The following is a 22,380-nucleotide window of genomic DNA, read 5'->3' as shown; positions in this document are numbered from 1 at the left end:
ACAACTAGATGTCGCACAAAGACATTCCTTTATAAACCCCAAACTGGCTGTGTATAGCCATATGAAAGCTTACAATATATCGTGGAAGACAACATGGCCGCCTTGTCATTTCTGTTTTGGGAGAAAGACACAATACCAGATTTTGGACAAAAATAGTGGATGCCATGAAAGGAATGACAAAAGTGGTGTAGGAAGATGACTGTATAGTTATGCTACTCGTAAAAGTGTCATGAAAGAAAGAATGATAGAGAAAGTGAAAAGACTCGTAAAAGAGTGATGATGTGGAAGCAATAATGAGAAACGTTTCTCAGCGACACCATCATTTTATAGGAAAATTAGGCCACTATAAAATCCAGAATTAAAAGTATCACGCACCCACTGTTGCCCTTCTACCAAATTCAGATTTTAACTGTGTTCACGGACCATGGTTTATAACAGGTATGAGTGATCATTCTATCGAAGTGATGGATCAATGATCCAGAGTAGGTATGTCTACATTATTATTAATTGATGAGTTGTTATATATTAATTGGTGTCAGCTAGCTACTACAACATGTAACAACTAATGTAGGGTAGCTGCTATAACGTTGAGCAGCTATTGTAGGAGGGTAACAGTCTATATTGTGGAGTTAGCTGCTACACTGTTGTAGTAGTTAACATTTCAAATAGCTGCTAACTATCAAAGTAACTGCTATAACAATGTAACAGCTAATCATCGAAGTAGTAGCTAAGCCTTGTAGCAGTTACCTGTCGACATAGTTGCTACAACGTTGTAGCTGCTAACCGTCGAAGTAGCTGCTACAACGTTGTAACAATCTACATTGTGGAATTAGCTACTACACCGTTGTAGCAATTACCTGTCGAAGTAGCTGCTATAATGTTGTAGCAGCTAGGTGTCGAAGTAGCTGCTACAACGTTGTAGTAGCTAGATGTCGAAGTAGCTGTTACACCGTTGTAGCAGTAACATTTCAAGTAGCTGCTACAACGTTGTAGCAGTTAGGTGTCGAAATAACTGCTACATAACATTCCAAGTAGTTGTTATAACGTTGTAGCAGCTACCTATCAAAGCAGCTGCTACAACATTCTAGCAACTATGTGTCAAAGTAGCTGCTACACCATTATAGCAGTTAACATTCCAAGTATCTGCTACATCATTATAGCAGTTAACATTCCAAGTAGCTACTACAAAGTTATAGCAGCTAGTCGTCGAAGTAGCTGCTACAACGTTGTAACAGCTAACATTCTAAGTAGCTGTTACAACGCTGTAGTAGCTAGCATTCCAAGTAGTTACTATAACATTGTAGCAGCTAATATTCCAAGTAGCTACTTCAACGTTGTAGCAACTATACTTTCAATAAAGACAATATATGTGGGGAGTGGTTATAGACATCGGCCTTGTACGTTGTAGCATCAATCCATCCTTCTAATATATATTAGGATCACGGTCGGGAATTAAAACTTAAAATGAAATGAATTGTCATTGGTTATGAATTGATATTCTGGAAATTCCCTGCAAATTATATAAGCAAAAACTGGTAAGAAAGCACTTAGGGCTTGTACGTTGTAGGATATATCAGAGCTAAAAATATTGTACATAGCTGAAAAATAGACAGTGGAGTGGAAAGGCTTACGATTGAGAATGGAGAGGGGTGCTAAGCAAACCAGTGTCGACTATGTGTTCGGTGGCAGTTTCTCGAGCTTCCAGCCAACTCGAGAACAAGCATGCGACTGTAAGTTGTCCAAGTAGCTTGCAGCACCTTTACTTTTGGTTGCTCGACAGGAGCACGTTGTGACGGAAGATAATAGCGAAGGAAGAGGCGAGACGGGGAAAGAGAGAGAGGGAAATTTGGATTTTAGAAAATATATTCGCCTGTCGTTTTGAATAGAAGGCGAAGAGAGAGAATAAAAGAAATATTTTTTTACAAAGAAATTCTACTAACAACACCACATGCACGTCGCTATGGTCGTTTTGAATACAAGGCGAAGAGAGAGAATAAAAGAAATATTTTTTTACAAAGAAATTCTACTAACAACACCACGTATGCACGTCGTTATGGTCATGCAAAAACGTCGCCTATATATATATATATATAATTGTTCGATTCTTTTATATGATTTTTTTATACAAAATAAAAAGTAAAATAACTCTTATTGAGAATCATTCAATTCATTTCACTGGCCTAGCCCTGCTCATATCGAACCCTTAATGCATTTTTCTTGAGAACAACTAAATATCATAATCCACAAAGTGAAATTTGTGAACAATTCATGAGAAATTTAAAATCAATTGGTCGCAACTTATACAATAGAAAAATCTACAATTGAAAATAATAATAATAAAAAAAAAAGTATTCGACACAATTAGAGAAGCCACTACATGGGTGGCCTGAGATGGAACAGAGCAATAAGGAGCTTATTTGACACAAGCTCTAGGCATTGTTTATAACCATTGGCAAAGCTTCATTCAACCATACCCTCGGCCCTCTTGATTTACCAAGCTAAAACTGGAGAAATTTGAGCTGCTGATTCATCGGCAAAGCTAGCGGTGGAGTTGAATTTGTAAAGATCCTGGTTGCTGGAGTTGCTGAGCAAAGACACCATTACTGTCGCTATTAACAGCTGGAACACCCTGGAGCTTTGAGTCCTGACCAATTTGAGGTTGATTCAGCAGCCATCCTCCTGAAAGCTGGCTGTTTCTCTGTGCATCAGTTAGATTTGTGTACCCTTGCAAAGTCCCTTGAGTGAGTATGACCGAAGGATCCATGGGTACAACCATCTGACCAGTAAACCATGGCCGTGGTCCATTGCCTGCAAAAGTTGCAATACCTCCAGGAGCTGGTGAAAAACCCAATGCTGATCCCTGCACTGGCCCACCGGTCTGTAGTTGTTCTGGGTTAGGAAGTTGATAGTGCATACCGTAAAATTGTTGAGACCCATCTGCGGAAAGGGGATAACTAACTGCTGCAGGGGGTAGTATGGCCTGGTTGTGATTTACAGGTAATTGATAGTTTGGTTGCAAGGGTGGTTGCAAAAGATTAACTCCGTGATTCTGCGCAAAAGATTGGTTCGAGACTTGCTGGATTTGAGGACCAGCCTGGGACATTAAGTCTTGAGATAGATTCATCCAGGCATTTGACTTGTCAGAGCCTTGAGGAAGGTTGTCTGACTGCATAAGCCTCAAATGTTGAACCTCCACTGTGGATGGATAATCATTAAACTGTTGGCTATGAGTTCTCTCATCACGATTCTGTTGCTGATAATTTGTACCGACCGAGAACCCTGGCTGGGGCGGAGCACGTGCAGTGGAAGTCTCTTGCATTATTGATTGCTTATGAGTATCTGTGGATGAGTGACTGTGGATTGCTTCTTTCTTGGTATTGGATTGAATAAGGTCAGAATGAACTTCATGGATGTGAGCCACTAAGTCCGCTTGCTTGAAAAAAGATTTGAGACAGTGAAGAGCTGCACATATAAATATCCCCTCCAACAATTTTATGGATTGGATCTTCTGAATACGTTCATCGCAGCTACAAAGGAAAATAAAATAGCAAGAGCATCAAACATTATGATGTAAAAGAATCATGGAATAACACAAATTTAAACATATTTAGAATGCAATGTACTAAATATACAAAGATTTTTATTTGTTAATCTTATCTTATGGTAAGAGACTTCTCTCATTTAGGACTGAAGCATCTCCTTTTATCAAAGGAAGGACCAAATTATAAAAGCCAACCAGATTATACCCAATGAGCGTGGTACATGTAAAATTAGATGCATAGAGACTTCAACGTTTATCTAATAATAAGGTTTAACAGACCTCTCAAAACCAATAACTGTGTAGAAGGTTCACTGTATGACCCACTTCCCAAGTCCCTATTAGTTTAGCATATTTACCATTGCAAAAAGTGAGCCATTGCAGTAAGGTGTTTGGCACAACAAAGATTTAGAAACTATCTTAATTAGGAAAACAAGAGGAACAAGGGTAAAGATCCAAAAGAAAATTAAATCTCATCTAAGTCTGTTGATGAATAAATTACAACAGTAAACTTCATTAGACAAAAAGTAAAAGCAAAAAACACTCAGTATCGGAAGCATTTCAATGCATTATGATACAATTAGCCAATGTGCAATTTCAGATTTACTGTCCACATCCAACAATAAGAAACATTATAAATTGTGGATTCATGGTTGAGCATCAGACAATGAAGAAAAGTATCGAATGATAACAATCAAACAGTCTAATTGTTGTACGCAGAAGAAAAGTTCTAATAGATTGGAAAGTGAATAGAAAAGATACAAGGTTGATGAACAAAAATCAAGAGATCTCACAGGTAGCAGCTAGCATCACTTCTTGCACATGCCAGACAAAAAACATGTTCACAAGGTACCTGCAACCATTTTAGAAGAGTTATAAAATGGAATCCATTAAACAAAATGACGAAGCAGATGTAGTTCAACAAAAGCTAAGCCTATTGTGCATACATCGAATGGTCATCTATAGCCGTACACAGGTAATTCAAAGTTTAGAAGCTCTTTACAAATTTCAAATTAATTCTTGCGGTAAAAACACAACTTTCAGTTACCTTTTTAATAGATGAGTAGTATGGTAGGAATATTTGAATGTTAAAAGCATCATACATTGACCAGCTCATCAGATTTCTTAGTAGAATAAGATCAACTCATCAGAATTTATGAAAGATACAGTAGGCAATTTAACAAAAAGCCAATTAATGGCCAGTTAACCACTATAGCTAAACAAAAAGAACATGACTATGATAAATTTCTATTACGTCTTAATTGTAACATGACTGCATATTATCCATATCAAAGATATATTATACTCAGAGTGAGAATGTCTATGTTTCTCAATAAAATAGGCTAATAATAATGAGTTTATACATGACCTTGCAATATATAGAACAATGTCTTAATCGTGCACTAGCAAGAGTTCATATATCCTCTTATTGTTTTTGATATAAAAAAATTCAGTTTTCTTTTTTCTGATAAGTAATCATTGATATTCAGTTGTGTCTCCTCAGCTTTCCCATGTAAACAATATGTAGGTCCACTAAATTTGCAGTATCAAGAATGGCCTATAGAATAACTTCAAAATCATATAATAGACACAATCAAAGAGAAGATCATAGATTTATTGATCCAAAAATCTAACAACTACAAAAATTTGAAGAACTGAAATTTGCATGGAAACAAAAAAGAGAGAGGGCAAGTGATAACTTCTTTAAAATTGAATGAGATTGCAGATGACATTTGAAAGTTTAAGCAACAGATACAACCAACTGACTAGCTAAGGCACATTTCCCACTGACTAGCCAAGGGTCACAGGGATAACGAGGTCATGTAGGTTGGGCACAACAGAATGCAAGCAAGAAGGAGAGGCGATCATGTTTCTCCAACAATCAACTAGTGCTTATAAAAGAGACATTTGAGACTGCACCAGTTACATATTTGCACAACAGCATCAATCATAAGCACATAGCGAGATGTAAGTTGGAATCGAGTATGCCAAATTATGTTTAAGCAACAGATACAACCAACTGACTAGCTAAGGCACATCTCCCACTGACTAGCCAAGGGTCACAGGGATAACGAGGTCATGTAGGTTGGGCACAACAGAATGCAAGCAAGAAGGAGAGGCGATCATGTTTCTCCAACAACCAACTAATGCTTATAAAAGAGACATTTGAGACTGCACCAGTTACATATTTGCACAACAGCATCAATCATAAGCACATAGCGAGATGTAAGTTGGAATCGAGTATGCCAAATTACTGGAAAAACCAATTAATCTTGCAGTTTTTGAGAATAATGTTTATAATTTCTCATTTTCTTAATTAGGACAATTTATTACATGTAATTAGTCATGGATAACTTACATAACTTGTTGTGGTGTGTTAATTGATGTATTTCTATATATGTCATCTTTAAGGGTAAGTAATTAAAAATGCATCCTCATCAATAAAATTATGAGCAATGCCTCCCAAGTCAAGCAGCTTTGAGGGAGAGTGGCTGCTATGGTATGCATGTAGAATCAGAGATTTTCCAGAATCCAGATTTCAGAACTGACACTAGCAAGCAGCAACACCTCAAGTCTCTCTAAAAGCTCAAGTTAATTATCCACTTCATCCTCTTATTGAGGTAGTCAAGCATAGATGTTCTAGAAAGTATTGGCTTTTAACTGCTCTGCTCCTCATAATAGAAACATAGACCCCATGTGTGAAAAATCTACCATCTTAGCCCTCATAAGCACAACCAATAAGAGGTGGAAATATGGCCAATGACGCAAGGGCATGGGCATTGCAGCCAAAGTAGGAGTAGAATAGTTCTTGACATGTAACTATATCTGTTGCTCATATAGCCATTAAATTTATGGCATTGACAAGAGTTGATGGTCCAATTGTGTCTACTCGAACTTAAAGCCACTTATAAAGAGTTGGAAGATTTGGGTGGTGTCAGCAAAAGAGTGACCTAAATCATGGGTATCGTATTTGAATACTGTTGACAGTCAAGTATGATGTTGAACAAGTACAGTTTAGATAACTTGCCCAAGCACTTGTCATGTCCTCGTTGCCAAAAAGTAGATGAGGTTTCCAATCATTCTAAAGTAAGATGGGGATGATAGATGACAAATTGACAAGGCCCTATGCACTCTAGAATATCAGATAAAAAGAGATTGGCTCAATTTTCTTAGCCCATAGTTTGATGATTATGGATGAGATGATCACATTGTTTGAGTCATCCCAAAGTTTATACAGAATCAATATAGCAAGGTAAATTCAATATGACATTGCTGTAATCTTATCTGTGACCATTATTTGTCAAGTTGTTTTCCTTGGGACATTGGATACATCATTGCTGTTGTTAGACATCGATGGAGAGTAGATGTCGCTTATTTGACGTGGTTGAGGCCACATGCAAAGCCTTCAACTCATGTAGCATGACAATGCCTCCAAGTGGTCAATGAGATCATGTTGTTGCACCTGGGTCAATTTGTGATCCTTGATGTGTTGGGTCATAAAACCCCTCAAACTTCAAGTTGGGTAGTACCATCTTACTCATGTGCTTTGATACTGTGTAAGTGCTCAAGTAAAAGATCATGCCACAAGCAAAACTGGTACCAATATCAAACCTATTTAAAACCAAATGAAAGAACCCTAGATACAGATATCTTTCTCCTGTAGCCTATAGTGGAATCTGAGAGTGATGAAAGATAGAGAAAGAAGGACTAAATTTGTTAGAGGGAACTCAAGACCACACACAAGCACAACGTATCCACTAGATGACACTTCTGCATTCTTCATGATGAAATACTTACAGCATTACATGAATGCATAATCAATGAGAACAACTTAAGCCACAGTTAACTAAATGTAAATACAGTGAAACCAAAAGATAGGGGAAAAGTTGCAGATGTTATTCCCAAATTTTAAAACAACTTAAATCTTCTAGTAAGCCATGATCTAATTTTAAAAAATTGTCATTAATGTCTACAAAAATTGACACCTTATGGTATCCTCTAGAAGCCATTAATAGTATATAACTAATATGAGATACAGTCATCCCTCCTTCAACCTACTCAATAAAGGCTATCATGGTCACCCTTGTAATTTTTTATTTGGTTTGGTTTAAAATTGTTAATTAAAAAATTAAATAAGTTAACTAAAAACCAATGTGAGCCTAGTGAGATAAGGTTTGGTTGTTGTTGTAACTAAAAACCAATGTAAAACTAGGTTTCCAAACCACAATTTTATTGAGACTAATATTAAAAATTATTATGATTTAAGGTTTATGTTGACTAAAGGAACATAAAAAAAGTAAATAAGAACTATGATTATTAGCATACTAATTTATCTTGCCATCTAAATCTACCATGTTCTTAATTCCCAAGGACTAGGTCATGCTCTACATATCATAGTGTTGTCATTGAAAAATGATATGTTCAAGGAAAAAAACTCAAGTAAAATCTCAAGGATAGATACATAAAGTGATGGGGTCCACAAAAAGTGAAATGGTGGGCCATGACTTTATGTGTCTATCCTTGAGCTTTTCCTTGAGTTTTTTTCCTTGAGCATATCATTGTGATAATACATATTCGTCGCATTAAACCAACACCAGAGATGCAATATCGAGAAGAATCAGCTGACGCCCTAACTTATGAAAAGGAAGAAACTTCTCGCCTTCACAATCTATCTTAGCAATGTACTGAAAATCTTCAAAGAGAAATAGTTATTCACATGAGTTCTCCCATGACTGTATATGCTCCTCCTCAAAATTCAAAAAAGGGCCAACAATCATCTGTGTTAGGAGACTTATCACGGCCTTGTTTCGACCGCGATTACGATAGTCAATAAACGGAGCATATGAGAAGGGGAATCCGTACCAGGCGTCCATAAATGGCGACGGGGAAGTCGCAGCGGATGCAGAAGTGGACCCGATCACCGGGGCTTCGTCGGGAGCGACGTCCGACCGTCCTCACGGTGGCGGCAGAGGAGGTGACGGCGCCGACGCTCTTCGCCACGGGGAGGTCGGCGATCTCGAGGTGGTCGGGGCAGGCCACCGTCACCGTATCCAAGGTCGGGGGAGGCTTCTCCGTCGCCCCTCTCCCGCCGTCCGCCGATGATCCTTTGCTCAGCCGAATCTGAAGCATGGCGTTCTCTCGTCTCCGGCTTTCCTCGTGCAGTCGCGTAAGTTTAGTTTTTTTATGCCCTAAATTATAATGCGACGCTAAATGAGTATTTAATATCGTTAATCTCTACTATAATTATTTGTACCTCGAAGAGTATTTACCCATAATTATTCATATTTTAGTACTCAATTATTTTTTACTAATTATTTCTAAATCTCATTAGAGGTTAATTATGCTTTCATTATATATTTTTAAATTTTTTGTGGAATAAAAGGTTTGAATGAGCCATTTCTTTTTTTTTTTAAAAAAAAAGGTCTTCTAACAAACTATAATTTTAAATTATTATAAAACAAAGTCAGGCATACTCTTTAAGCTCAAATTTACTTTAAATTCACAACTTGCACTCTTAATCGTCCTCGAAATTCATCTATATGCTTTGGTTTCAATTTAAAATCCATTTAAAGACATAATGTATTTTTATTAAAAGTAATTAATGGTTTTAAGAGCCATCATTAACTTTTTTTTACTTCAAATTTCTTCCAAATTTACATTTTTACACTTTCAATGTTCCGTGAATCTATCCATATATTTTTGAAAAAATAAAATAAAATCCTTTAAAACTGTCAATAACTTCTTCAGAGAAAAAAATATACATGTTTATCATGAACAAGCCACTACTCTAAACTATTCAAAACTAAGTATATAAATTATCAATCTATCAAGAGACTCTGAATGATAATATATAAACTCTAGCGTCACTTACAATTGGCAACTCAATCCAAGTAACAAATAGGATTATGATAAAAATGATGACAGTCAAGATCTAGTGCAAGGAGAAATAAGTTCTTTATTACCTACTAAATGATTGTGAAAAGAAGCATTACAAAATTTGAATCCTCTGCTTATGAAAAGCTCGGCAGCGGCGGGCGGGTGGCGGCTAAATTTCATGGCAGGCTGACATAAATATAAACATTGTGCTAGCAACAGCAAATAGCAAGGGGATGTTATTCCTTTAGAGGCAATATAATAACTTCAATCTGGTTGAGATAAGGTTAAGATTGCTGGTTTAAAAGATCAAAAATGAATTGGATGTGTTTGAGATCTGCAAATCACATTCAAGATGAAAATCATGTAGTTGAGGAATTCTGGTAGTCATTTACAATCTGCACCAACTGCTTCTTGTGTAGATTTGAAACCATCTCGTTTAAAGCACTCGGCCAGTTCAGCCTGGTAATAAGATTGCATCAGAATACCATTTCCACAAACAGAAAATGCAGCATTGGCTAGATTTATATACCAAATAATAAGAAAAAATTGTAAAGTTGCTTAATAGCATCAAGCTTTTCAAGAAATTTGCTTTCTGACAAATCTAAGTTTGTTACAGCAACATCCAGTTAAATGCAACAGGCAATTTCATAACTAGAATCAGACTTTGAATTGATAGAAATTATGAAATAGGAGTGCAACACATTATGCCCATCACCTATTAGTCAGGTCCTATTGGCGGTGGATAGATTGTTGAGACTGGAGAATAATTGTCTTTTTGGTCAGAATCTACTTCGACGACTCCTATATCAGTGCCAGACAAATAAGAACAATAATGTGCCACAGTGGAGCTCATTTTGATCTCCCCGCCACGAATCAAGGGTGGCATCCATAAGGGAAATGGATAGACACTAATATGTAATCGTGTTCTCACGAAATAAGGCACTCAAGAAAATCTACAACCTAGGTTAAGAAATGGATAAGAATATGCACCTATGTACAAGCAGATAAGATTCGGAAATTGCAGAATGAAAACCTAAAGAACATTTATCTAGTTATAGCATTCATAAGGTAAGAAAAATAACTTTAATGTTTATGTTTTATTTGAGCACCACAAAGTCCTTTGGTTAAGTGAAAACCTTTATTTCTGGAATTAATGCTGGTCCACCGTAAGCAAAAGCTGAATACAACTGGACTAGTGTCGCTCCAGAACGAATCTTCTTGTACGCATCTTCACCGCTGAATTCAAATACAGAGCTCAAGATTAGAAAGCAATTTTTCCAACCAAGCAAATGGCATCTTAACTTAGAAATAGATTGTCATATTACCTACTTATGCCCCCAACGCCAATGAGCGGAATCTTTCCCTGTAAAAAAAAGGAAAATACAAAAAATGGAATATCAGAACAGATTATTGGACATCGAACGTATGAAATTTGTTCCAAAAGAAAATCAAGGGCCAATTTTTTGATGCCAAGATCCATAAAGCAAAAATTTGTGGATGTACCTGGGTAAGAATATACATTTCCTTGAGAATGTTGGTGGACATCTCAAAGAGTGGCTTTCCACTTAATCCACCAGGTTCTCCTGCTAACGGGTGACTATTTACTGGCTCTGGCCTGGAGACTGTCGTATTTGATATGATCTGGAGGTGCATCGTGTGTAAATAGTAAGTGTGAAAATAGTTATGATTACTGCCACCCAAACTTAAACACACAAAAAAAATAATAATAATAATAATTGAAGAGAGACCAGTATGTTCTGCAAATTGCAGAATAATGAACATGCCTTAAAATAAGATTGCAGCACAACAAGGGCAGTATAATTTGTTTCACTATCATACTTCAGGAACTCAAGGCATGGAATCACAGTTCCAGCAAATATTGAATAAGACAGCTCCTGATGATGTCTTCCAGATAAAATTCAGATGAATAAGCAAGAAGCCCTTTTCTTTTTTACCACGACAAGAATGAATTTACTTATTTTGGCTTTTTAAAATATAATGTACTATGGATCACAAAAGAAATGAAAGTCTACATAAAAGTGATGAAGGTGACCTTCATCAAACACAGCAACGCAGCATTCCACAACAATCTACAAGTAGTATTCACTTCACTAATATTTATAGTGTAGCATTATCTTATGATATAACTGAGAGAAAAAAATTTCTATTACATTTGACAATGCTTCAAATAATGATGTTGTTATATTCATAAAATTTAATTAGTCCTATTTTAAATGTTAGGTGTTTTCATAGTCATTAGCATTATCATTTTATATATTCATACTTCTAATTCTAGGCATTAAGATTTAAAATATATTGTTGTGACATATTGACATAAGGGCAACCCGGTGCACGAAGCTTCCGCTATGCGGGGTCCCAGGGAAGGATCCATTGTACGCAGCCTTACCCTACTTTTTATAAGAGATTGTTTCCAGAATTCGAACCCATGACTTTTTTATCACAAAGCAACAACTTTACCGTTGCGTCAAGACTCCCCTTCTTGTGACATACTGACATGAATAGAAAATGAATTTTACTTTGTCAAATTTTATTTAAAATAAAAAATCTGCTTTAACTTTTATACGAGTGATAAATTTCCACAAAATATTATTGACCGACCTGATTGGTATTGTAAAAACAATTGTCATCTTTTATAATTATTTGATATTGATACTAATTAATTGATTACCTTGTGTAAATCTCACCGTAGTGGGATAACATTCATGTGGTAGAACCCCAAATAGCAAGGATAAACATAGTTTCATGATGACGGGTAATAAGTTGTTGTGACTTATTCAACTATTTCTCATTTATGCTTTATTTAGTGAATATAAAATGATAGAGATTTAGTTGGCATAATTACAACCATAGAAGATGATAAAGACAAACTGGAGTAACAATTTGTGAGATCCATTCTGTATATCTGTAACCTTAGATCATTTTGTATAGCATTCTAGATTAAAATATCAAGAATTGCCTTGTATTATTTCTTAATATTATGTTAATACGACAAAAAAATATATATTGTACAACTAAGAAACAGAAATTAATTTGTTTTTTGCATGATATGTACTCTTTATACAGCAATAAATATGGTAATGCTCAATTAAGTTTAGGACCTATTGCACCATATCTCATTGTGACATATGTAATTCATAAATAACTCCTAAAGGTGAGTCAACCTAATAAATTTTTTGTAGATGATGATTTAAATTGTCATAAATCAGTTGCATTTTATGTACCTTCTAACATAAGAAGTGCCTAAATGAAGAAGTTATGCCATATATCCATAGTAGCATTAGAGCTTTATTTCAGTTCAGGTAGTCAAGGTGTTAGACAAGGAAAGGAGTAGATTCAACATGCAAAGAATAGAACTGTGCATTGATCTCAAAAATTATTTAGATGCAAAAGATAGCTTCCAAAACAAGAGATGACATTCAACATCTGACTTTTAGGACATGCAGTGGCAGCATTAAAATTGCTGAACCATTTGGTTAATGAGTACCCCAACCTTAACAAGGTAAGTATGTCAAAAAAAAAGAAATATATGGGTCTTGGTTCTTCCCAAAAAAGCTACATCGACAACTGATAATAGGGCAAAAGTCTAGTCTGGACCTGAAATACTTCCCAACTTTCCCAATGTTAATAATTTTTCATTTTAATTCCTTTAGAGTCTTATGGGCCCCACTGAGCTGGGTAGAGAACGACATAAGGCAGCCATGCTAGAGCCCATGTTGGGGCTAGGGCAGAGCTTCCCTAACTTATGTTGGCATGGCCCAACTTGTCATTCTTGCAGAGCCGGGTTGCTTTAATCTAGGCTAAAACAGGCCCAGGTTATGCCGGACCAACACATAGCCCGTTAACATTGAGGCAACCAGGAATAAGTATTTGTAATATAGCCCTAAAAGAATCAAACAGACCTGAGAGAATCAGGAGCACAATTAATAATAACTCAATCACCATGCATTCTTTCAACAACATAATCAAATACTTGGAAAAAAATAAGTAAAATACTGTGCAAAAGAATTGAATAAACATAAAAGTCTAGACCCACCCAGTTCCACCTACATTCTGTAACAGATAGGTGATAAAGGCACGGCACCAATGCAATTTACTAGAGTCTAAAATGAAACTAAAAGCAATGCTTCAGGAGACAGTACCAGTCCATCAATGTGCAGAGCAAGGGCAACCTAAGAATAGATAAATATGAAAACATAAGAAAACCTGTAATAGCAAATGAAGGTGCAAAATTCTCATTAAAGATCTTACAGCAGCAATATCCTCGAGATCTTCTTTAGACAAGTCTGGAGCAATTTTTACTACCAAGGGCGGTGGGCCATCCTCTGCCCACTGCATCTCATCGCGAGCAGCTTGCACCTACATGCCAATAGCAATGAACAAAGAGAAATCCCAAATCTAAATGAATACATAAGAGGTCACAAATTTGTAACCTTTCTAACAAGATCCTTTAGCTGTTTTCTTCCCTGAAGTTTGCGAAGACCAGGAGTATTGGGTGAAGAAATGTTTATAACCTGATGTTATAAATATGATTAGCAGCTATTTTTCTAAGAACCTTTATAAAGAAAGATAGCAATGACAGAAATTAAATAGCTCTCTTGCATATAACTTTAAAAGTATATAACATAATCAAAACTGCTATACATATGCCCAATCAATGAGATAAATAGTTAATTAGTAGGTTAAGCCTAAAACTATAAATAGGATTTAATATATTGATAATCAATAAAATTATAATAGAGTTAAATGGAATTAACTTGGGCCTTAGAGTAGGTAATGAAATTCAATTAAGAGGTATTAGGCAATGGTTTTGAATGAGTTGATTGAGATCTTAAGAAATCCAGTGTTAGAGGCCTTGATCAACATAATCACGGCTAATGCACGATGATAAGTGAATACTTTGTAATTGGCATCCAACCCTAAGTGGCATGGTCCAAGTTTATACAGAGTCCTCGCTTATCCCCATTTAGAGCTACCAGCTAGGGAAAGAACATTTTCAACATCTTGAATTTTGATGCATACACTGCCACAATGTGAATACCTTATTAAATGTGTGAACTCGATGATTTTGGACACTACAATGTCTATGTATTAAGAATGTCTCCCGTGAGATATGTGTCGATCTATTTGGTACTTTGTAGAATAGTTGGATTGGACATACACCAAGTTTGAGTGATTCCATAGAAATAATAGTAGCGAAAAGTGCCCATTCATCCCCTTCATAGCTCAACATTCCAAATTCATACTCTATACTGTCTAACCATGAGCATTTAGTGGATCAAACTCTCCTAAGAATGAATCTAACTTACAGTCTCATATCATTCAAAGAATTTCTCTACGAACTCTTTGAAGATTTCAAACTCTGTCCCAGAGAGTTTCTCTGCAGCGAGCCCTCCAGTAATTATCCCTCATGTTGCTCAATAGCATTGGACAGAACCTCTATGACCAAAAAAGCATATACAACAGACATCATTATTCACACCATCAAGAACTCTTGTTTTATATGTTTCTAAAAGTTAAATCTACCTAATTAAATCTGATATTACTAGGAAGACAGTTCATGACATATCACCATCACCAAGTTGGGTTTTGTTCCAACAATTTAGGATTGGGTATTCGGAACTTATTTCGCCATAAAGCTTTGTGCAAGGTTACATTCTAGATAATAATATCCAATCAATTAAATAATTATTATATCATCATTGGTCCGTCTCCATCATCAAGTTAGGTTTTGTCTCAGCAGTAATATCTCAATTAAATAATTTTTATGTGTTATTTCCTAACAAAGCAACAGTTTGTTCATAAATATAAAACCCTCTTTTAGCTTAAAGGCCATGTGACAATCACACAAGATTCTAAAGTTCCTCTTAATTTCAACTATCCACTCGTAAATGATACCTTCATTGACATCTTGTAATTAGCATCTCCTTCTAGTGGAATAAGAAGTTCAAGAATATTAAAATTCTTATCTTTAGAATTTTGATGTACAGTCATCTTAACTGTTCCTCAGATCAGCATATTTCCCTCGGATTTGTAGGTTTTGACTCAAATCAAGGGGGGAAATTCTCCAAATTATCATAATTAAGCTTTTTCTGATTAAGGGCATCACACTAATATATGATTGAGGTTTTGTATGGTCAAACATTAGCAAATCCCTAAAAATAATTTCTCTTTTGTTCAGATATTATTACTATAAATAAAAGCTAAATATGTGAGACTGATAAGTAAATGTATGAATGAAGTGGCCAAACAACACAAAGTTATATCAACTAAATTGATGAAAATAGAAATGAGGAATCACTTGAAACTCATGGTATTCAAAAACAAGTAAACAAATTATCTGATCTTAAAACAAATTGAGTGAATAAGGAAAATACCAAGTAGTCAGCATACTGTGATAACGTATGAACACCTTGAACATAATCAGAAGCTGCATCTTCACTTGTCTTGTTCTTGCCAAGATTGACACCCAAAATGCCAGGCCCAGCTTTTCCTCCATGCTTGCCTTCTTCACCTAATGAGGGTGAAGTGCTTGAAGTTTCTTCCATTTTCCTCTTACCATGCTGCGCACCAAGACGCTTAGCAACCACCACAATCCCCTCACTATTAAACCCACAGCGATTTATAATGGCACTGCAACAGCAACAAGTACAAAACTGTATTACGATCAAATACATGTCCCAGATGCCAATGCTTAAATACAAACTAATTACCAAAAATAGTATATGCAAAAAATTCAAATAACAGATGTGAACTTAATTCAAATTAAATGCAACACAAATGCTTACCCCTCCTTTGGCAATCTGAAAATACGTGGCTTGGGATTACCATCTTGTGGCATTGGGGTGACTGAGCCAACTTCAACAAATCCAAACCCTAATCCTAATAAACTTTCAACTGCTTCTGCATTTTTATCAAAACCAGCAGCTAAACCAATGGGATTTGTAAACCTTCGACCCCATACATCAACTCCTAATATTGCAGGATCAGGGCGTTTTTCACGAGGAACAAAACCATGAGCGGCAGCAGACACTGCAAGACGATGAGCAAGTTCTGCATCTAGCAGTGCAAAGAAAGGGTTGACAATCCTAGTAGCTTTGAATAACCACCCACTGTAAATTCAAATTCAGAGATACCAAGATTTACAAAACCTTAGTGCTAAAATGTGATAAGATATTCACTTGTCTGCACAATAAGATAATCAGTACATTTAACACTAAAGTGTTCACAATTAGGAACATTTTAAGCAAACTGTTATACTTAAGCCGGGAAATTTCTGTAAAACCATCGATTTAAATCTGTATTATTGAAGCAAAATAGTTAAAAATAAAAAATAAAATAGGCATGTAGGAATACTTACCGATTATCACCAAGAAAAATCCATCATCCATAAATAAAAAATCTTTGAGACAACAATGTATAGGTAACCAAGCCAATGATACTTCATTTCTAACACTACAAGTTTTGGACTGGTGGGTAAATTGTGTAGACAATGTGGAGAAGGATGTCAAGTACATTCCAAGTTAAGGAGCAAAAACTGAATGGTGAAATTTGCATATTATAAAAAATAAGCAAATTCTTGAAGAATCTACGGTAGGGAAGTAAGAAGCTATGGGGAAAATCTAAAATATAACCAAGACAACAGCAAAAAAACAAGAGGATATCAGAACAACAATTAATTGCTATTGCATGAATTGAACAGGCTAAAAGGCAATGAGTAGAATCAACTCATTGTAAGGGTGAAATTTCCAAAATATCGCAACAAGTTCAAAAGGACATGTTAAATTATCTAAACTACCCTCGCATATGGACTCTAGTAACAAGAAGGAAGATAAGGATTAGTTATTACATTTACAACATGTAGCATTGAAGTGAAGATCGGTAATAAGTATTAAGGCTAGCAATCTTGGACCATGATATAATAGCCTCACTCAACACATAGCATGATTCACAAAAAGAAAAGATGAAAATGATATGACACTATTACGATAAATGGGTAGGCACACAAAAAATATTTATTAAAAGAAGTTTTAAACCTATTACATTATACAAATTCATTTAAAGTTACCTGATCTTACATGACAAAAATTATCATAAAAAATATTGTTTACACTATTTTATTTGTTTTTACATGAATATGAATAACACGGCCAACTTATGGCACCTTTGACACAACGTGATAAGAATTCTTAGCACTAATAAGTATACAACAATGATTGACAAATTGAAACAATAGTGACAAGAAAATGATAGTAAAGTGATGGGTTCCCCTTCTTCCTCATCATCCTTTTCTCCTCTACCCTCCACTTATTCATCTTCTTCAGTGTCCAAGACTGAAAGGAATATCCATGAGTTGAGATACCCATGGATTGACCATATATAACTAATCTCACCTTTGATTAGTCACTTGAAAGACAAAGCTATTATCCACCAAAAAAAAAGGCAAGAAAATATATGCAGAAAGAAAAACTAACAACCCCACAATATCTCTTCCAAGTATGTGCCATATCCAGATATCAAAAGGAAAGAAATTTGGTTTGATAGAAGACAAATACAGGAAGCATTACAAAACAAAATAAAAATTTTGATATCTTAGGTTGTATATTTTTCATAAAGGCACAACTAAATCAACAAACTATTGAAATAAATAAAATCACTAACAATCAAATCCCAGATAAATTGACAATTGCTGTGGCATATATTCAACTAAATAAAAGTTGTATTTGGTAACATATTAATGTTCATCATAATATTGAGCTGCGTACCAATATGTGGCTTCATCTATGGTACTAACATAAGCTCCTCCAGCTATAACCAAACCTATCATTGCTCCAGTTAATAATCTTCCCTGTAAAGATAGCATCAGATCATCAAGTAGTAATGGAAAATCTAGAAGACATCAAATTGACACAATGACCTATCAAGTGCTTATGAAATTATAATCTAAAATACAAACCAATTATATGTGACAAATTAGCAAACAAAGTATACCCTTTTTCACATAACTACAGCAAAGGATGGTCACTTTTAGATATATGTTATATATTTCTTTTCCTTATACAACTAGACTTCTGCTCATCAAACCCAAGACTTTTTTGCCACAGAATAGTAATTGAATCACATTAACTATATGATGCATGAAATAGGTAAATCGATGAGGACTGATGGCGAAGATTCAAATCACAAACAGAAAAAAGATAGCCACACCAACCATGAGTGATTGTCATTGTCCAATGAATAGTCAGGATTATAAAAAATAAATGGAGAAGCATGGCAAGGTTATGTCAGGGTAACAAAACGAGTTGTAATCTGGGAACGTAAATCATGGTTGGTAACACTGTTGATTGTTCGTCATAGGAGTCATGTCGACCAGAGTGTTGTATGATAGCATCATCGAGGGGTGCATCTAGCATGTCATCAAATGGCTATTCTAATGATAAGTTTTGTAGTTCAACTTCAATTAAAGGTTCGTCAATTTTAGGTAAAGGCTTTGGTTGGTGCTAGCTGTAAATTTGATTCTACTATTGGATATTTTTCATTTCATTAAATATGACAATTCAAAAAGCTTTCTTCGATTGAACAAGGCCCTAGAAACTCAACCAGCACCCATCCACAATGAGTCTGCAACAAAAACTATCCTTTTAGACCAAATACAGGATCCTCACCTTGTGATCTAGATATATGGGCAACCAGAGAAGATAACGATAAGTAGGAAACAGCTTCAAATTAAAATCAACAGAATGTCAACTAGATTGAACATTTTTTCAAACTTCACTGATTTTTTCCATCTAATTTCATTGAATTTCCAATCAATCTAATTTTCAACTTATTCTTCAAAACCTTTTTTTTTCCCCATGTTCTTGTTCATAAGTTTATCAACAAATATCAGATTGACATTCTCTAATCCCAATCTAACTTGGTTGATCTAAATGAGATCAGTTAAGTTTGACAACCATGGTGCCAATTATTTGGAATTGGCTACATGTAATTTACCCAATGGAGAAAGGCTTAATTACTCTCAAACAATAATATTTTTTATTTATATTATTCCACTCACTTATTGGTGTACACGTTTATCCCAAAATTCTCATCTTTGCTACACTAATTTTTCGTACATGTTATTTCTTATTTGATCAACACTGACCGTACAGCATGATACCTTGTATCAATAAAAAAATAAAATAAAATATTACCAGGGCATATGATGATTACAAAAGACTTCAAAAGTTACTCTTCAATTAAACAACTCATTTTTTTACCCTACTATTGACATCACCTTTGATCTCTCTGTGCTGTTTTATTATAGATTCACATGTAAAATTGGAACTATGAACTCAAATATGTAAACTCTGGAAGGGATTTCATGTCTATTTAAATTAACTAATACTTTGATTCTTTTTTTCTTATTATCAAAATAATGCTCATATAATTAATTTCAAATGTACTTTTAAAAAAAAATATATTTAATTTCTATAAATTTTCTCCATAATTCAAACTTCTTTATTAAACTCCCATTAATTAGGAGTTAAGATAAATTCCTCAGCCTAGAAAAGATATCAAGGTTTATTGTGAATATGATTGAAAATATCATATAGTACAATGTAAAAGATAAAGAGTTAAGAATTAACAGCTGATGTAAATCTACATGCAAAAAATCATTTGAGAGGCATCTAGTAACAGTAACAATAGTAACTGATATATCATTCTAGTCTTTTGTAACACTGATACAATTATTAGGATTTCCTTTCTTTTCTCAAACCCAACATAGTAATTGTTCATAAATTTTATCATGCATTATTGAGTAAATATCATTTATAGTTCAACTTTCAAACACAAACTATATTGATTCAGAAAGTTTTGTTTTTCCCAATCACTCTTTCTCAAAGTATCTAGAAAATTTTGTTTTACCGTAACCTAATCAGCTATAGTTCAACCCATTTGTATTAAAGAATTTCTTAATAACATTTATGATTTTCTTAAAATTAGTTTTTACTGAATAAGATGGACGGTCAACTACACAATCTTCTAAACTCTTCCAAACTTCCAAGGAATATCAGTTCTATACTTTTATTGGCCTCCAATCGCTTCAAAAGAAATTTAAAAGTCATTTGACCTATAATCTCCACATCTGCACGTACACTACAAAGTGAAAGCATTCAAGAAGGCAAGGTCAGAAATAGAAAACCGACATCTAACAATGGTTCAAAAAAACATAAATCCTGTGCATTCGTCTCAGCAATCCACGTGAAACAAGGAATCACGCCACCAGTTAGTCCAAATGCTTGGGAGCGTAAAGAAACCCGTCATACCTTCTTCGACGAGTGTGCTGGCTTCGGGCCGCCAGCGGCGCCATGAGCTGTGCTGAGTCGCCTCGTCGCGCTGCCATCCGCGAACTTGAACTTATTGAGCAACTCATTCCTAGCGGGGCTCCTCCAAAACCTAGCCGCCATGTATTGACGACGCCAGAAGACGCTGCAGTGGAGGGAATACCGCACTCGGAGACGCGAAGAAAGCCCGAATCGAGCTTTCCCCTGTTGGATCTGTGTCGATGAACCAAAAGCGGCGAAGGTTTATAATTAATGAGCGAACCCGCCGAACCTTGGAAACGGGGGCTTTTAGATCGGACCGGTTCAAGCACCCGTTATAAGTTCATGACCAGAATTCATTTGTGTTCCTTTAGGACAGTCTAGTTGTTAGCACCGTCATTATTGTTGATATGATTAGTAATAATTTTATTATGATCTAATAATTTTATTGAGTGCGTAGGAGAAATCCAACTAAGTCGATGGATCAATCGAATAACTAGTGTGAAGCCTAGTTAGGTTGACAGGTCAATTGGATAGCTAGCACGAAGTCCAGTCAGGTCGACGGGTCGACTGAATAACTGGCACGAAGTCCAGCTAGATCGACGGGCTAACCGAATAACTAGCACGAAGTCCAGACTGATCGACAGGCTGATCAGATGTTTGGCAAACGGTAAGCAAAGATAAGTACTGGAGGAGAATGACTATGAGGATGTGTCCCAATTGAGGAACAATAGGTGTCGGCCCAGTTTATGTCCATTTGGGATCCCTATACTGAGATCTTGAATAATTCCTAGTCTTGAGAGGATAGAAACTAATTACTTTATTTATTATATTTATGCTAACACTTGTCTTGCAGGGTATTTGGACTAACATATTTATTGCAGGACAAGAAAGCAAGCAAGGAAGTAGAGCTGCCTTCGGGTGAACAGTACCCCGAGGGCGTCCTCCATAGCTATGGAAGGCGTCTCAGTACTGTTCATGGAAGGCGTCTTCCATGGCTATGGAAAACACCCTCTGCAGATAAAATTTGATCGGTTTGCAAATAAGGCGCAGCGAAGTCGGGATAAATTTTATCCTATTAGAGGTTCCTTCCATACTTATTGGAGGCGCCTTCCACTTATGGGAGACGCCCTCCAAGCCTTTTATAAAGCAGTCTTGAGGAAGCATTGGAAGAACAACAATATACGAGCTACTGTGCATTCATTTGAGCTTCCGACTGCTCCAGACTTCTGCTGCAAAGCTGCTGCGCCCGAGGACTGTTCCGAGGACTTCCGATTACGGTTGATAGATCGACACCGACACACGAACACTTCCACTTAGATCCTTAAGTGTCAGTAACTTTTTTCTTGTAATTAATTACTGCAAAAGAACAAGTGCAGTGTGTTGCACTTGTTCAATCTTTTGTACTCGACTCTCTCTTCCGGAGGTACCGGAAAAAGTTTTTAGTGGATTGTCCATCGATAGATCCACGGGACCTGAGCCTTGGAGTAGGAGTTGCTGAAGGCTCCGAACCAAGTAAAACCCGCCTGTATTTTCTTGTGTCTTGGTTCTTGCTTTCTTACTTTCCGCTACATACTCGAGTTTTAAAAACTGAAAAAGAAGTTTTTTTAAAAATCACGTGATTCCCCCCCCCCCCCCCCC

General features: G+C 35.8%; 2 protein-coding genes across 2 annotated transcripts; both read right to left on the bottom strand.

Moving 5' to 3' along the window:
* Window positions 1-2,269: 2,269 nt before the first annotated feature.
* LOC121971405 (E3 ubiquitin-protein ligase HAKAI homolog) lies at window positions 2,270-8,745 on the bottom strand. The gene is made up of 3 exons (XM_042522667.1): window positions 8,402-8,745; window positions 4,333-4,391; window positions 2,270-3,527 (listed from the first exon to the last, which is right to left on the bottom strand). Exons 1-3 carry the CDS (start codon window positions 8,666-8,668, stop codon window positions 2,540-2,542), a joined length of 1,314 nt encoding a protein of 437 aa, XP_042378601.1. The 5' UTR covers window positions 8,669-8,745; the 3' UTR covers window positions 2,270-2,539.
* A 626-nt stretch (window positions 8,746-9,371) lies between these two features.
* LOC121971398 (dihydroorotate dehydrogenase (quinone), mitochondrial-like) lies at window positions 9,372-21,002 on the bottom strand. Its single transcript, XM_042522655.1, has 11 exons — window positions 20,743-21,002; window positions 18,199-18,281; window positions 16,222-16,545; window positions 15,811-16,066; window positions 13,867-13,947; window positions 13,685-13,792; window positions 13,576-13,605; window positions 10,919-11,056; window positions 10,741-10,778; window positions 10,552-10,651; window positions 9,372-9,874 (listed from the first exon to the last, which is right to left on the bottom strand). Exons 1-11 carry the CDS (start codon window positions 20,881-20,883, stop codon window positions 9,800-9,802), a joined length of 1,374 nt encoding a protein of 457 aa, XP_042378589.1. The 5' UTR covers window positions 20,884-21,002; the 3' UTR covers window positions 9,372-9,799.
* Between the last annotated feature and the right edge of the window lie 1,378 nt (window positions 21,003-22,380).

This window comes from Zingiber officinale, chromosome 1B (assembly GCF_018446385.1).
Source record: "Zingiber officinale cultivar Zhangliang chromosome 1B, Zo_v1.1, whole genome shotgun sequence".
Lineage (NCBI taxonomy): Eukaryota > Viridiplantae > Streptophyta > Magnoliopsida > Zingiberales > Zingiberaceae > Zingiber > Zingiber officinale.
The sequence above is the reverse complement of the archived record's forward strand: the minus strand, read 5'-3'. Positions and strand labels throughout refer to the sequence as shown.